General features: G+C 33.4%; 1 protein-coding gene across 1 annotated transcript; it reads right to left on the bottom strand.

Annotated features, from left to right (window-relative positions):
- Positions 1–8,537: 8,537 nt before the first annotated feature.
- Positions 8,538–13,509, bottom strand: LOC137406424 (fatty acid-binding protein 2, liver-like). Its single transcript, XM_068093006.1, has 4 exons — positions 13,369–13,509; positions 11,345–11,517; positions 9,301–9,402; positions 8,538–8,752 (listed from the first exon to the last, which is right to left on the bottom strand). Exons 1-4 carry the CDS (start codon positions 13,451–13,453, stop codon positions 8,693–8,695), a joined length of 420 nt encoding a protein of 139 aa, XP_067949107.1. The 5' UTR covers positions 13,454–13,509; the 3' UTR covers positions 8,538–8,692.
- Between the last annotated feature and the right edge of the window lie 958 nt (positions 13,510–14,467).

Raw genomic sequence — 14,467 nt, 5'->3', positions numbered from 1 at the left:
AAGTGCAGCGCTATCTTGTGGTTAATTGCTGTATTGAAGAACAAACCAATAATTAATTAACCAATTAATTATTGGTTTGTTAATTATTGGTTAATAATAATTAATTAACAAACCAATTAACCTGACAGGCGATCAAATGAAATGTAAATTAAAGTGTGTCTAGCAGAAATGTGATTTGATGACTACTGTTTTACAAATATATATATATATATATATATATATATATATATATATATATATATATATATATATATATATATATATATATATATATATATATATAATAGATAAGTTGTCAGGCCTACTGCTAACAGCACTCTACGCTCTAAAAAGTGCGGAGTGTTATAACTAACTAGATGTGGAATAGGTTAATTTTACTTATCTTTATTCCAGATTGATGTTTTATTCTGGGGTCACGACAGGTCTGTTTCGTGCTGGTGCACTCTTCAGGTGACTTGTGTTGAATTCAACACAAGTTCCACTATTCCACATTCTAGTTAGTTATATATATATATATGTATATATATATATATTATTTTATTGGCAATATATAAAAATATATAAAAGATTGGACTGTTGACATGAATTATTAGGAAAATAAAAATCTCTGCAGAAATTCTCGTATCAATAGTCTCACTCCAGCTAACTCTTCTTTAGGTTACGTTTAAAAGGATTAACGCTGCCTGTTGACATTAGCAGCTCATAATATAAGACAAATCGGATTATACTCCTCAAACTTTTTGTAGTAATAATATGTTACTTGTTCATCTCGCCAGGTGACCTAAAATAAAGTTGGCCATGCTCAAGTTGAAGAGGTGATACTAGAACATGAAACTGTAAGAGACTCAATTTAAATCCCTTTAGTGACTTAGAAATTTTCGTTCCAAAAAAACAAACATGAAGCTTGTGAAGTTGTGATCACTTGATGGTCTCTGCCGTTGAGAGACAGCGTATCATTTGCCGTTTTAATGAAAACTAGCAAATTATATTATTATGTTCTTTATTAAATGTTAATCTGCTTTTGTTAACTAATATAATGCTATAAAATATTTTAATTTAGCAAACTACTTCCACATTAAAAAAGCCTGACTTAAAGGTGCACGCACACTAGAGCGAATGTGATATGAAAGTGAAGCGATACGACAAAGCGGCAGCCGCAGAGGCAAGATTGTGGCGTTTTCAGAGCGTTCAAACATGTTTGATTTTGGGTGCAACCTCTTGCACGCTATTGGCTGTTCCAAGGTCATAGACCACGAAAACTGCAAGCATGGTCTTACCAAACACTAGTGTATTAATAATAATAAATTGATTAATTAATATTAATAATAGTAGCTTGATCAGATATGGAAGAGCAACTCATTGCGATAGTAAGAGAGAGGCCATGCCTCTATAATCAATGACACCACAATTATAAAAGAAAAAATATCAAAAGGAATAACTGGCGAGAAATTGCAAAATAGTTAAAGCTAGCGAATAAGTAAATAAATTCTTATAATAATTAATATATTTTAATTCAAGTTTAAATTAATGCAAATAACATCACTACATCACTAATCACATCACTTTATTATATCACTCACATAAATTCGCTCTAATGGACGCGAATGATATCGCACCAAGTGTGCTTTGAGGTGACATTTGTTTGACACCTCAGTCGCTACAACTTCGCGTAATTACTTTTAGTGTGCTCGCACCTTTGGTAGTTTAGCTAGTGGGTGCCTACATGTAAAACTTGATATTAGCTGTGGGCTTACCTTTTACCTTCCATTTATTATAAATATTTTTTAGCTAATACATGTACATAATGTACCTGAAGGTTCTTAAAATACTTATCTTAGAGACCATCATTTTGGTTAGAGTTGCTTCCTTTGAACTTTACTTCTAAAACGGTTAATCGGTGTTGGCACAAAAAATACCATATTTTGTTATTCTGTTTTCCCGTTGGTTAAAAAAAATTTAAACTACAAATTGAAGGAATAGATTTTTGAGGCGTTTGCTGTTCCAGTCAAGAAAAATTCAAGTTAATAAAATAACTATCATTGCACTTTACCCAAAATATAACATCACTCCTCAAGTTTGAAGTTTTTGCTATAGAATCTGAGGCTTGATATGTATGTATAAATCTTTATTAGCATTGGTAGTCAGTCATCAACAAAATTACGTCTATTTGTTACATTCCAAAAAAAAGGAAAATTGAAACGTCAGAAATCAGAATGATTAAGTGGGTTGAACAAACGTGTTTTAAAAGTTGGTACTTTAATAGTATTGCGGAGGAGTTGGAATAATTAATTGTAGGTTGTAGTAACAGAAACAGAAACAGAAAGCTTTATAAACTGAAATATATGATAAGGAATGTAGTATGCTGGTGTATTGAAATAAAAACTATGTTAGTCATTTGTGTGAAAAAATAATTATAAATATTTTGCAATATAAATGACTGCAATAACTAATAACCAAGCAGGATCATTTGACCTGTTCAGGGAGTTGTCTTACACTGTACTAAAGCAAATAGCTTTCCCTGCAAGCCAGAATTGGCCGTCACGTAACAAACAGCCTTTATAGTACAACTATAAAATTGTTGGCTATTAGTTACTTCTAGTACCCTTCTTTATAGCTATGTTGTGTAGATGTCTCCGCTGACCGCTATGATTCAAAATTGAAGTTAGCAGGTATAAAGGTACTGTTCAGTGTTCCCTCCCTCCTTATACTCTTGCTCAGCCATATCAATCCTGTGACTAACACGCTTTGGTTCCTATAAGATTTTTTTACTTACTCTAAAACATGGACTCATCAGTTTGTACTTACTAGCACACAATTATCTGAGGCAGACGTAAAAGTATACACGTACAAATAAAACACAAAGTGTTTCAAGCTTCCGTAAAGGACATGTGAAAAAAGAATGCCTCATTTTATTCAGATCTGTGTGCAAACCAAGGAGTTTGATATTTGTTGATAGATGATAAAGGTGCATCTTTATTTGTTTATTTTCACTCCTAACTAATGCCTTCTTTATTTGTTCAGATGGTTTAAGGGTTTTAAACTCTTACACAAAACCATAATCGTTGTTCACCAGGCCCTGAATGTTTACAATAATTCAAAATTCTCCGTTCACAGTCAACCAGTTGGCTTCTTGAGGAAAAGTTGTCTTGCATCTCCTTGATGTTACACGTATTCATGTCTCACCAGCAGTTCTTCTAGCTCTTATTGTTTTTGCTGCTAATAAAAACACAGCAGACGCTTCTACAATGTCATTAGTCCGTTCTGAGAACGTTTAAGTTATAGGGATTTTACATTATAAGAACAACAAAATACATGTAAATAGCCTAATCCATTTCAACATCTTCCCAAACTCACCCTTTTGGCTCTTCAAAAAGAAAAAAAATTAAACTTAACTTATTAATTTAATGAATGTACAGCAACTGTGGTATTATTGGTTTGTATCGACAACTTTTCTTGTTTTTCTTATTACTTTCACTTGGTTTAAAGGTCATTTAAGGGTCATGACTACAAGTTAAGGGGTGCACACATTCAATGTCAAGTTAAACCAATTTTTTTTCACTTTTCGCTGCACAGCAAACTCTAAGCTGCAGAAGAAACAAAATTGCATGTCTAAAATAGAGTAAAACACAAATATATATTTACTATAGTAAGAGCTACACCTGTCTGTCCGTCTGTCCAGATCTAAGGTTAAAGGTCAGAATAAAACATAACTTTCAATAAGACTCCAACTCGTGACATTTAGCTTGGTAGACTGACACTCTAACACCTGCACCAATCGACCTCTTTCACGTATATCTGAGTAATTAAGCAGCTAATTATTGTCTATGCTTTATCTGCACATCTGACGATCTCTTATGAGATATACAATAAAGATAGCCCTCTACATCATTATCTCTCTCAGGTGCAACAAGAGAGAATAGGATATTTTTAAGGATAACTATGAAATTCTCGTTATTCAAACCAAATTTGGTAACTTGCACCGACTTGACACTTTATGTTATGTAAAATTTTTTACGCATTATAAAGCAAAAAACTTTTATAAATCCTTTACATTAAGTGGAATCTACATAAAAGGAGGTTAGCATCATAGAAACGTCTACTGTACGCTGTTACATATATCTATTCTGTGCAGTACTTTCCTCCAGTCCTTAGAGCACTTTCAGCACATTTTCTTTCTAGCATTTTTAAAACTAAGTTAGAAATGATGCTCATAAATCCTCTATAACATTGCTAACTAACTGCACTCTCAGCTAAATAAGCTCTTTTCTCTGTCTCAAGGTTCAATTTACGACTTCTTTCAGAAAAAATTACAATATACAGTCATACTTCGACTTACAAGCTTAATGCGTTCCGAGACTGAGCTCGTATGTCAATTTACTTGCATGTTGGTGCAATTTATTTATATATAGAACAATTAAATATATATTGATTGGTTTCCATACTCTAAAAATGCAAATAAAACACTCAAAACAAGATATTGTATCAGAAAGAACATGTTGGTTATTGTCCTAACGTACCACACGCTTTCAAAAAGCAACAAGTAAAAAATAATGCAAGGAAATGTGATTAATTAAAATGTTAAATTAAATGCATACAATAGCAGTTAACGCTAGCACTTGCCAATTGTTTGCCCAATGCCATCAGCGGTCATGAAGATCGCTGCACCGTTTAGAAACTATGGTTAATTGCGAACTAAATGCCCTGAATATAATCCTTCTGTTTGAAAATTGTGGATGTATTTCTGTCATATTGCCGAGCTAGCTCAATCACGCATACACATTTCGCATATTTTTCAATATTTTTCTATTTAATATCCATTGTTATCATTTGCTTTTTATTTGCATTAACTTTTATTTTACTGGCAAACTTTTGGTCTACGTACATTACATTTAATTCACATAATTCTGCACAGAAAATCGTGCATAAAAAACACGGTACAAAAGTATAACCTGAGCAGTTGAAAAATACTGAGTGATGCTGTTCTCATAAAACACCTCTGGCATACTTGGCAACTGACTCAAGTGCACGTATCTCAAACATGGCTCGTATGTTAGTGCTAAAACCTGCTTAAAAGCTGGCTCGTATCTCAAGTTTCTCGTACGTTGGAGCACTCGTAAGTTGAAGTATTACTGTATACAAATAAATTTTCAAATGCAAATTGTTCGCTATATCTCAAACTGAATAACTAAAGTGTTAGTTAACAGTTAATGTTAGCTAACAGGTAATGTTAGTTAACAGTTAATGTTAGTTAACAGTTAATGTTAGTTAACAGTTATTGTTACCAGCTGACAATCAGAAAGAGAAACTCTGATGATGTCATAGGCGATATTAAACTTGAGCTAAAACATTAGTGATGAAAGCCACATATATTTTACTTGCTATACGCTGTTTCATTAGGTTTGAAAAAATGCATTTTCTAGATATTTATTTCATATTGTAATGACCATTATGCATATGCTTGCTGTAAGTTCAAAGATCCAACATAACCAGCAATGCTTTGGTACAAAGGATAACTAACTATAAACAAAGTATAGGACACAGCATTAGAGCTATGCTATAAAACTAACTAATAGGACAAACTATGCACTTTCTGCCATTGTTTTTACTGAAACAATTGGAGAACAGAGTCAACAAGAGCTTTCTATAAACAGTATGACAGTCAACACTAACTTCCTGAGCCGGTTTATGCAAGACATTCCTATAGCTGAAATGTTCTTTTTTCTGAGGAAGGCAACCGGTAGTTCTTATTTTCATTGGTTAGCTCCTGTGCCACAGCTGTCCTTTTTGATTGTGTAATTGTAATCAGATTGATGGCATTTCCTTTTCTACACAGAGTGACTAATTGGAACAGGTGGCAGATATTAAACTTACCACGAATGTGCTGTGTTCTCACCATTACTACATGCATCAATCTTTTCTTTCAAACATAACCATAACTTTTCAACTTTTTTCTGCATCCACTGCTGTCGGCAGCGAGATTAGATCAAATCAATAGAAGTGGTAAGGACAAGAATACAAGTTGGCTCATAAAATCAATCAAATATATTATTATGTCATTATTAAATGTTAATTTGACTTAATTGACTAATCTAATACTATAAAATATTTCAAATTGGCAAAGTACTTTCCCATTAAAAACCCTGATTTTACGAGTTTAGCTAATTGGTACCTAATTGTAGAACTTGTTACTAGCTGTGTGCTTCCCTTTTACTTTCCATTTATAATGAATACTTTTTAGCTAATACATAATGTACCTGAAGGTTCTCAAAGTCCTAAACGTAGGGATCATCATCTTCGTTGGAGTTGCTTCCCTTGAGCGCTGCAGCTAAAATGGTTAATTGGTGTTTAAAAGTGCCGACAGGATTTGAAAATTGCCTTGAACAAGCTAAAGACAACTACATCCTAATAATATTAAATACAGTATATGTTAGGCTGGTGTCACCTTGCTTTAAGTTTTATCAAGTAAAACTTAAATTCTACAAAACTGTTTGAGTGAATAGTTTGAGAAATAGATTTAACAAATCAAAAGGGCATTCGTCAGTTTCTCAACAAGAGAGAAACCTTTCAGCAATTTGCAAGCTCAACTAATGACTGATTTAATGACACTGGTCACACAACTTTTTGATATTTGTTTCTGGTCTGGTTATGATAGCAATTTATTTTAACTTTATTTCAAAAGAGATTGCAAACTCAGCTACCAGTATGTTTAGAGAGCTACACTGATCGATCTGTTATATCAAATAGTAAAATATAATCACTTCTTTAAAAAAACGAGCGAAGAGTTTTATTAGCTTTTATAAGAGTGTTATATCATGATAGAAAGATTTTATACACTATCCTTGTACAAGCACTACATGTACATATACATCTTTTTGTTTTGGAAACCTTAAAAACATCGGAGCTCATTTGCAATTGGCCAATAATAATAGAGGAGTATAAATTTACAAAACAAACATCTTTATCTATAGTTAGTGAACATAATGCCTCCTGATGGACAGAATCATGTAATTATCTCCACAATGTTAACCACACAATTTTCTGTAGCATTAGCAACGTTGCGAAGTTATGTTCTTTAAAAAGGTTATGAATTTATAATAAACAAAAAGATATTCAGTTTTTTTCAGTCCAAATATAGATTAAAGGCTATATTGCTTTTTGACTTTCATACTTTCACGCTTTTTATATTATGATAATGGTTTTAGACTCGCTATACACCCATCTTAGCTATTAGCCTCTGTTAGCCTCTGTGTACAGGTTATGGAACTTGCATATTTTCATAATATAAAAAAGCCACTTTGGTCTTAAATTACAAAACAAAAGCAAAAAGTGCTCCTGACAACTTTCATTCCTAAACAGTTAGAAGCTTTGAGCGCAAAAACTTATTAGAATAGGTTTGACAACTCCAAATAGAGTCCACTGTATACTGTTGGCCAGCAAGCACCCTTATACTGACATTGAGCATTTAAAATATGACACATTTTTGAGGTAAAATACATTTAATTTTGCAGATACTTTGGCTTTTGATGAGCTATTACATTGTACATTATTACATTATTGCATGAGTATTGTTTAGAATTTGAAGCATTCTCATTACAAATTATTATTATAATCTATTATTATAATCTGTTATTATAATATATTGCCCACCACCCCAAGTCATTTACTGTATATTCTAGACTAATGTGAAGCTCTAATATTTAGCTCCGACTTATAAATGAAATCAATCTCTAAAGGTATGAATGCTAAATCCATTAGCATCAGGTTTTCTGCAACAGTTTACTGAGAGTCAGTAAGTTTCAGCCTGTTTGCTATCAATAAGTGGTCCACTTTTATTAAATCAGCAAGCATAAGACGTATTGAAAGACGCTGTTGTAGATGTCAAACTTGAATCACAAAACTTATGAGAGTATATAAAAAGCTAATTTTTTCACATGAGTATTCTTTTAAAGCAATCAGCATCATAGCTTTACTTAAGGCAGTATAATTTCAACAAATTTAGTAGTTTTGTCAACATTCTTCCCACCAGTTGTTAGCGCTGTGCTAAAATACTGCGGGTTAGTTAAAGGTTGGTCTGTTTGCTCTAAACCTTTGATAAAACTGTATTTATCAGAATATTTGTCTCTGAATATTGTAACAAATTGCTCTAGAAATGTTTGTTGCTCAAAGAAATGGTTTGTTATCAATAAATTTTGGCTTAATTCTTTATTGGCAGCAGATTGATCTTTATGCAGAGAATATCATCTTTTCATACTCTGACTTGTGACACAAACTTTAGCCTCAGAGTTGTCAGTTGAATTGCACACGCTTGCTATGGGTGTCACATGTGGTACCTACGAGTAAAGCTTGTTGTACGTACATCACATTGTCTATAAGCTGCAGAAGAACTGTAAAATGTTAATATAGAAGTAACTACTAACATAACAAACAGGATGTTTTTATGCAGGTATCTATGGTGATGTATTGTGAATTCTGATTACAAAAGCACTGATGAGATAAACTAACGTTTGACAACACATAAATCAGAAGTTAACTGCAAGCATGACTGGTTATAACATTTATTTCAATGTATTCAAGTATTAGCAAGTATTATAAAAAGGAGTTGTACGCTCTTGTCTCTACAATATTTAGCTCTCTTTTAATCATTCACTTTTCTTATTTCCCATCAGTTTTATGTGTACTTCGACTTTTTCGCTCATGCTCTGATCATCTTTCGAACACAGGAAACAGGTGGAGATGATTCACAAGTTCTTGTCTGCAATATAAGTGTAGTGCATGTAATATACATTTTTTCTTTCTTTGTTAAATGCGGCTGATATTTAATTTAATTGTGAGTAAAAATTGTTAAAGGCCTCTGACAAGTTTAGAGATTAGTTTTATGGTTTGCAGCTTTGAATATGGAATATATAAAACATGAATGCCACAATATTTAGAGTTGCTTCCTCTTTGTTTGAATTCCTTTAGTGCCCATATATACACAGTGAGCAGTTTGATTAACTAGAGAGATCAAATAAAGACAAGGTGAATACGCTAAGATTGTTGAGATAGCAAATTACATTTAAATGTTAATATTAGGAAAATGTTAAGGAGCATATACCTAAAGGATACCAATTGATAATACACCATAAAATAGAGCTGAATTGTGGCAATATATTTTTGATGGTATTGTTCAGCTAGTATACGTAGTATGCATATTTGTACCCTGTCGTGTATATCAACCTTATACCCTTGGCCCCATATGGTAACTTCACTCATAACTAAACATGTTCAGGCTGTTTATTGTTTTGGTCCACAGCAACGTACCTCAATCAGTTGCCCACCGATAAGTTCTATGGTAGTAGTGCAGTTGTAGAGGCTCCCTTTTTGTTTTCTCACCAGCTTTCCTCCTTCTTCGGTGAAGGTTGTCTAAAACACCAAATGTTTTTTGGAAACCGTTTACTTATCCTGAACTGTAAGGCCTGTACTTAGTGCCTCATATACTTGCGTGAGTCGAATCATTCAAGAAACAAAAAGACAAATCTAGTTTTGATAACATAATGTCAGCAATGGTATTACAGAAATGGTTGATCTTGCCATCAGAGCAGGTAATGAATGCTTTGTAAAACAATAATGCAATCAATTTCTACAGACCTGTGTGAAACTCACTATAAATATTTACAATGCTTTGGTCATTTTCTTTAAATGTAACCTTTCCATACTTTCATATAATGTGAAAGTATGGAAATATGACATATATACTTCCATTTGTAGGTCATAATATATAGAAAGCATTTTTATCAACCGCCTGTTGCAGTGTTATACCATTATAAAGTTTTACAAAAGAATTCTATATGAAAGTGTTTAACACAAAAGTACTGGTACCAGTACTAGCACTAGTACCCTGACAGCCTGGTCTGATGTGAGAGATTATCAGGAGTGCCGATACAGTACAGAGAATAAGTATGTGCACAATTATTCTTCAATCCTGGAAGACGAATGATTAGGGTAGATGATAGCATGCTGGGGGTATATTCATATGTTGTGTATTTAAGTGTTTTTTTTACAAAAGAGTTTCTCTATTTATGTTATTCTACTTGCTTATTAAAAGAACAAACATTCAAACATCCTCCTTTGTTCTGCTATCATCATAAATTAGTGTCTTGATTCACAATTAGTAAATGCAAATAGACCTTCATACTTCAAACTAAGCTGCTCTATTGCAAATTAAATGTAAGTATTCAGAGTCAAAGGAAAATATTAATAAGCATGTTTAGCTTTTCAACAAATTTCAAAACTTTTACTGACAAACTGTTTTATCTGTGATTCAGTAAATTTTGAAAAGAGACCAGCCAGCTTCTCTGGTTGGCTTGTTGAACTTTGAAAGTAGTTTCACAAGGCACTTGCGATGTGATACTTTTACTGCCATGTCTCTGAAAGGGGACTTCTATGCAAGGTGTAAGGTTGTTATATTAGCCATTTTAAATGAGTGGTTTGTCATGTGTTATTTGTTGACAAGTAAAATCTATTATAGAGTAACCCATGAAAACAATGTATTAGTTTTAAGCGTATCTGCCTCTTTTCAATTATTAGTAAGCTAAAATACTCTCAAATAGAATTAGTATAATAATAACACAGTAAGTATAACACATGTTGAATGTGTAATCACTAAAAACAATCGCATCTGCTAATGGTCAGCTTTGAACTTAGATGCAGTTACTAAGTTATAAAGCTGGCAATTATTATAGCTGATGGTAGTGGACCAAGCACTTGCTTATGCATGCCATTTTATCATCTGCGATTTGAAACTGCAATCACCTCCACTATGTTTTTATGAAGCAGTTAACCCTCAAGTTTGCACCTTCCACAAGATTGAACCGGCAAAAATCTGCAAGTCAAGTCACTTTTGTTACGTGCAAATTTCTATTGAATATTTTATGCTTGCAAAAGGTGGAAACGGCACATGTGAATGGTGCTAAAGAAAATGCCGTGTAAACTATTCCATTTTAAATATTTTCCACACTTTAGTCGTTCCTGGTTTGAAAGCGCGCTGCTAAGCGAGGCGAGATTGTTCCGGAAATACCTTTGGCATAGACTTCTTTATCTTTTTAACAAGGCGCCCGCGTTAACCCGCAACATGCAATGTCTAATGCTTATTGAATAGTAACTCCACAAGTGCACAATTTTATCATAAGCCCAGTGGAAACATAGTGCTTGCTTCTTACCAGTTCCAGAGGTATTAGCCACTTACCAAGGGAAGCTACCATAATTACTAAGGTACCAATTCTACTGTATATTAAATGCTTTTACCGCACACACACGAAAGAACTACTACTCAGCAAATCACATGTTTACCCTAGTCTGAAATTACCTGGCATACTTTGCCTCCAACCAGCGTCTCTGAGAACTCATTCCCCAGGGTGAAAGTTGTTTCATGGGAGTTATCTTTTGCCTTCATTGTCTGAGTTATCTTATCTCCATTAACACTCCACTCTACATATGTTTCTGCTTGCGCAGCTCCTTCTATCATGTCTCCAGCCAAGCCTAAAATATATAGAAAATAACCTATCGATGATTCATAGTCAAAAATTTAACATGTACCATAATCTTTACTATAATAAGAGCCGTGTTTGTCCACCTGTCCGACACCACGCTAAGAGTGTTAAAAAAAGATTACCTCATACTGGAATCGAACCCGAGGCAGCAAATTCAAATGCAAGCACAGTACCACTACCCCACTTGGCCACCTTACCACTTCACTGGATAATTATGCACATACTGATTACTAATGACAATCTCTCACAGTGCATGGGACTGGCAAGTCTACTAGTATTAATAAATGCTACAGTTGCACAAGAGAGCAAGTAGTTAGTTACATGTAGAAACACAGTATTAGTTCTGACTGATCCTCCGGTCAGCCTAGCTCAGACATACTTTTTGTATGAGCATAAACATGTACATATGCATATACATGTACATATATGCATACATACACATAGACTGATACATATACATATATATATAAATATATATATATATAAATATATATATATATATAAATATATATATATATATATATGTCACACCGGACATTCATCTAGTATATATATACACTAGCTGAATGCCCGGCATTGCACGGGTATTAGAATAATTACCTGATGAATTTGAGTAACTTACTTGGAAAGCTAGATCTCTATTAAAATTTTTACTAAAACAATACCAGCGTTTTGGGCCAGATTATTAATCGTTACATGTAATAGTCAACATTACTAGTTATTAACCTCAAACAAGCGCTTTATATCTGAGTATCTTAACCAATGTAATGACTATTTTCCCCATGAATCCATTGCATTCCATGTAGCTTAATAGTCAAGTTCGCTGACTTTAGATCTGGAAGTCCCGAGATCAAATCCATTTCTAATTCCAGATTTTAATTGTTATAACTGGACACAGGGTTTAACAAAATGATGAAAAGACAAACACTGAGATTTATATATAGATATGCATACCGATATCTATGGATATCTATAGATATCTATAGATAACTATAGATATCTATAGATATCTATAGATATCTATAGATATCTATATGCGTTTACATGTATATGTATGAGTATTTATACGTATATGTATACATATATGTATATATATGTATAAGTACTCATACATATATGAACATACATGTACATGTATATGCCTGTATATGCACATGTATAACTACATATATGGACATATACATGTACATGTGACATGCACACGCATATGTTCATATACACATGCCACGCGTGACATGTGTTATTCTTCCTTCTCGGTCTACTTATCTACTTAGCACCTGACATCAGGTTATCATTAGTTGTTGTAAAACAATAATAAATGAAAAAAAAGTTAGCTTAAATTTTTTCAAAGTACCAGACATTCTCACATCTAGATCAGTAACCTGTAAGTTCTGAGTGTTACTGTTGTGAAAATTAAACATCCATCAGCCTTACCATAAATCTATGAGAAAAATATCTACACTTGTTTTTACTAATATTTTTTATTTAATCTCTAACAAATATTCAAATATCTTCAACATATTTTGGATAAAACTTGATAATCATGCAAATTATTTAACACCAATTAGTTAGATAACCATGTTGCAGCCACAAATGTTAGATAATAGGAAACTAATATTTAATGCTAGGAAGCAGTTTATGCTGCTAAATAGGTCCGTTTTAATTACAAAATTGCATGTCTAGAAAGAAATGCTTCATAAGAAATTAGATAATTTTTAAAATAGTCGCAGTTTAGTTTACAGGCTATAAAAACTTATGTATTTATGAGTAACAAGTGTCACACATCAAACTCTAAATACCTATCGGATTATATTATATATTTATAATAAAGTATCCGTACCAATTGCTTCAAGATAGGCTCCCAAATTCTCAGTTGCGGCATTGTCAATCTTCCATGTTCCGACGAGTGACTGTACAACAGGCATGTTGATGTACAAAGTTTTTTAGAGTGACAGGTGACAGATTTGACAAGATATAGCAGGTATTCTATGAATTGAGTAAAAAAACTGCCTTATATAGACAAAACTGTTTGACATATTGACCTGAGAGTCTCCTGCAATCATACAAACTTACTGATTGGCTGAGAGAAGGAAATGTTTTACATACTTGCACACGGCAACGACATATTGTTATAGTTGTCTCATAAAGTACATCACGTCATTGGGTGCCATTTCGCCACTGGCAGCCCACCAACGTTTGCTGATCTTTGACCATTGAGACCATGTTCAGTCAGCTATAACTGTTGTTACAAACATATAGAATAATCATAACAACCACTATGCAGCTTTGTAGCCAGTAACGCAAGAACTATAATACTATTTGTAGATTGCGTCATGTCAAAGTCATTTTAAAAACAATCTATTACAATTACCCTATTTTTCGGACTATAGACCGCACCCCTATATAAGCCGCATCTGCTTTATTTTCCAGAAAATGATAATAAAACAATACATAGGCTGCACCTTTGTATAGGCCGCAGAACTCAGGACGGTGCTTTTTAACGCGACACCAACTTTGCTGTTTAAAACGGAACAGTGCCTAACGCCACTGTTTCGGATTAATCGATGCTTTTTAACCTAGTGCTTAACGGAAGAGCACCGTTAGGCATTGTTTCGTATTTTCTTTCACCGCTAGAGGTGCACTAACCGGAGATTCTGGTTAATGGGCCCTAGCGATGAAAGAAAAAGCCACAGAATAGCTGCACCCATACATAAGCCGCATGGCTCAAATCATCAGAAAAAAGTAGCGGCTAATAGTCCGAAAAGTACGGTATGTGTTTTGGTCTAATTTTAGTAGCATTTCACATGATTTCATCCTATTAGTACTGTAGTGTCTTTAGAGTTATCACATACCCAAAGTATCACAGTCATCATACATAAAAAGCATTTCTTATCAATTGCCTGTTGCAGGGTGATACCATTATAAAGTTTAACAGAATT

The sequence above is a fragment of the Watersipora subatra genome, chromosome 10, assembly GCF_963576615.1.
Source record: "Watersipora subatra chromosome 10, tzWatSuba1.1, whole genome shotgun sequence".
Lineage (NCBI taxonomy): Eukaryota > Metazoa > Bryozoa > Gymnolaemata > Cheilostomatida > Watersiporidae > Watersipora > Watersipora subatra.
This window is presented reverse-complemented; position numbering and strand designations above follow the sequence as displayed.

Excerpts from the sequence above, each read along its gene's own strand:
- LOC137406424 (XM_068093006.1), bottom strand. The coding sequence starts at position 13,453 with ATGCCTGTTGTACAGTCACTCGTCGGAACATGGAAGATTGACAATGCC. Across the intron at positions 11,518-13,368 it reads AGCCTATCTTGAAGCAATTG|GCTTGGCTGGAGACATGATA; the intron begins GTACGGATACTT and ends TATATATTTTAG. Across the intron at positions 9,403-11,344 it reads TTGGAGGCAAAGTATGCCAG|ACAACCTTCACCGAAGAAGG; the intron begins GTAATTTCAGAC and ends TTGGTGTTTTAG.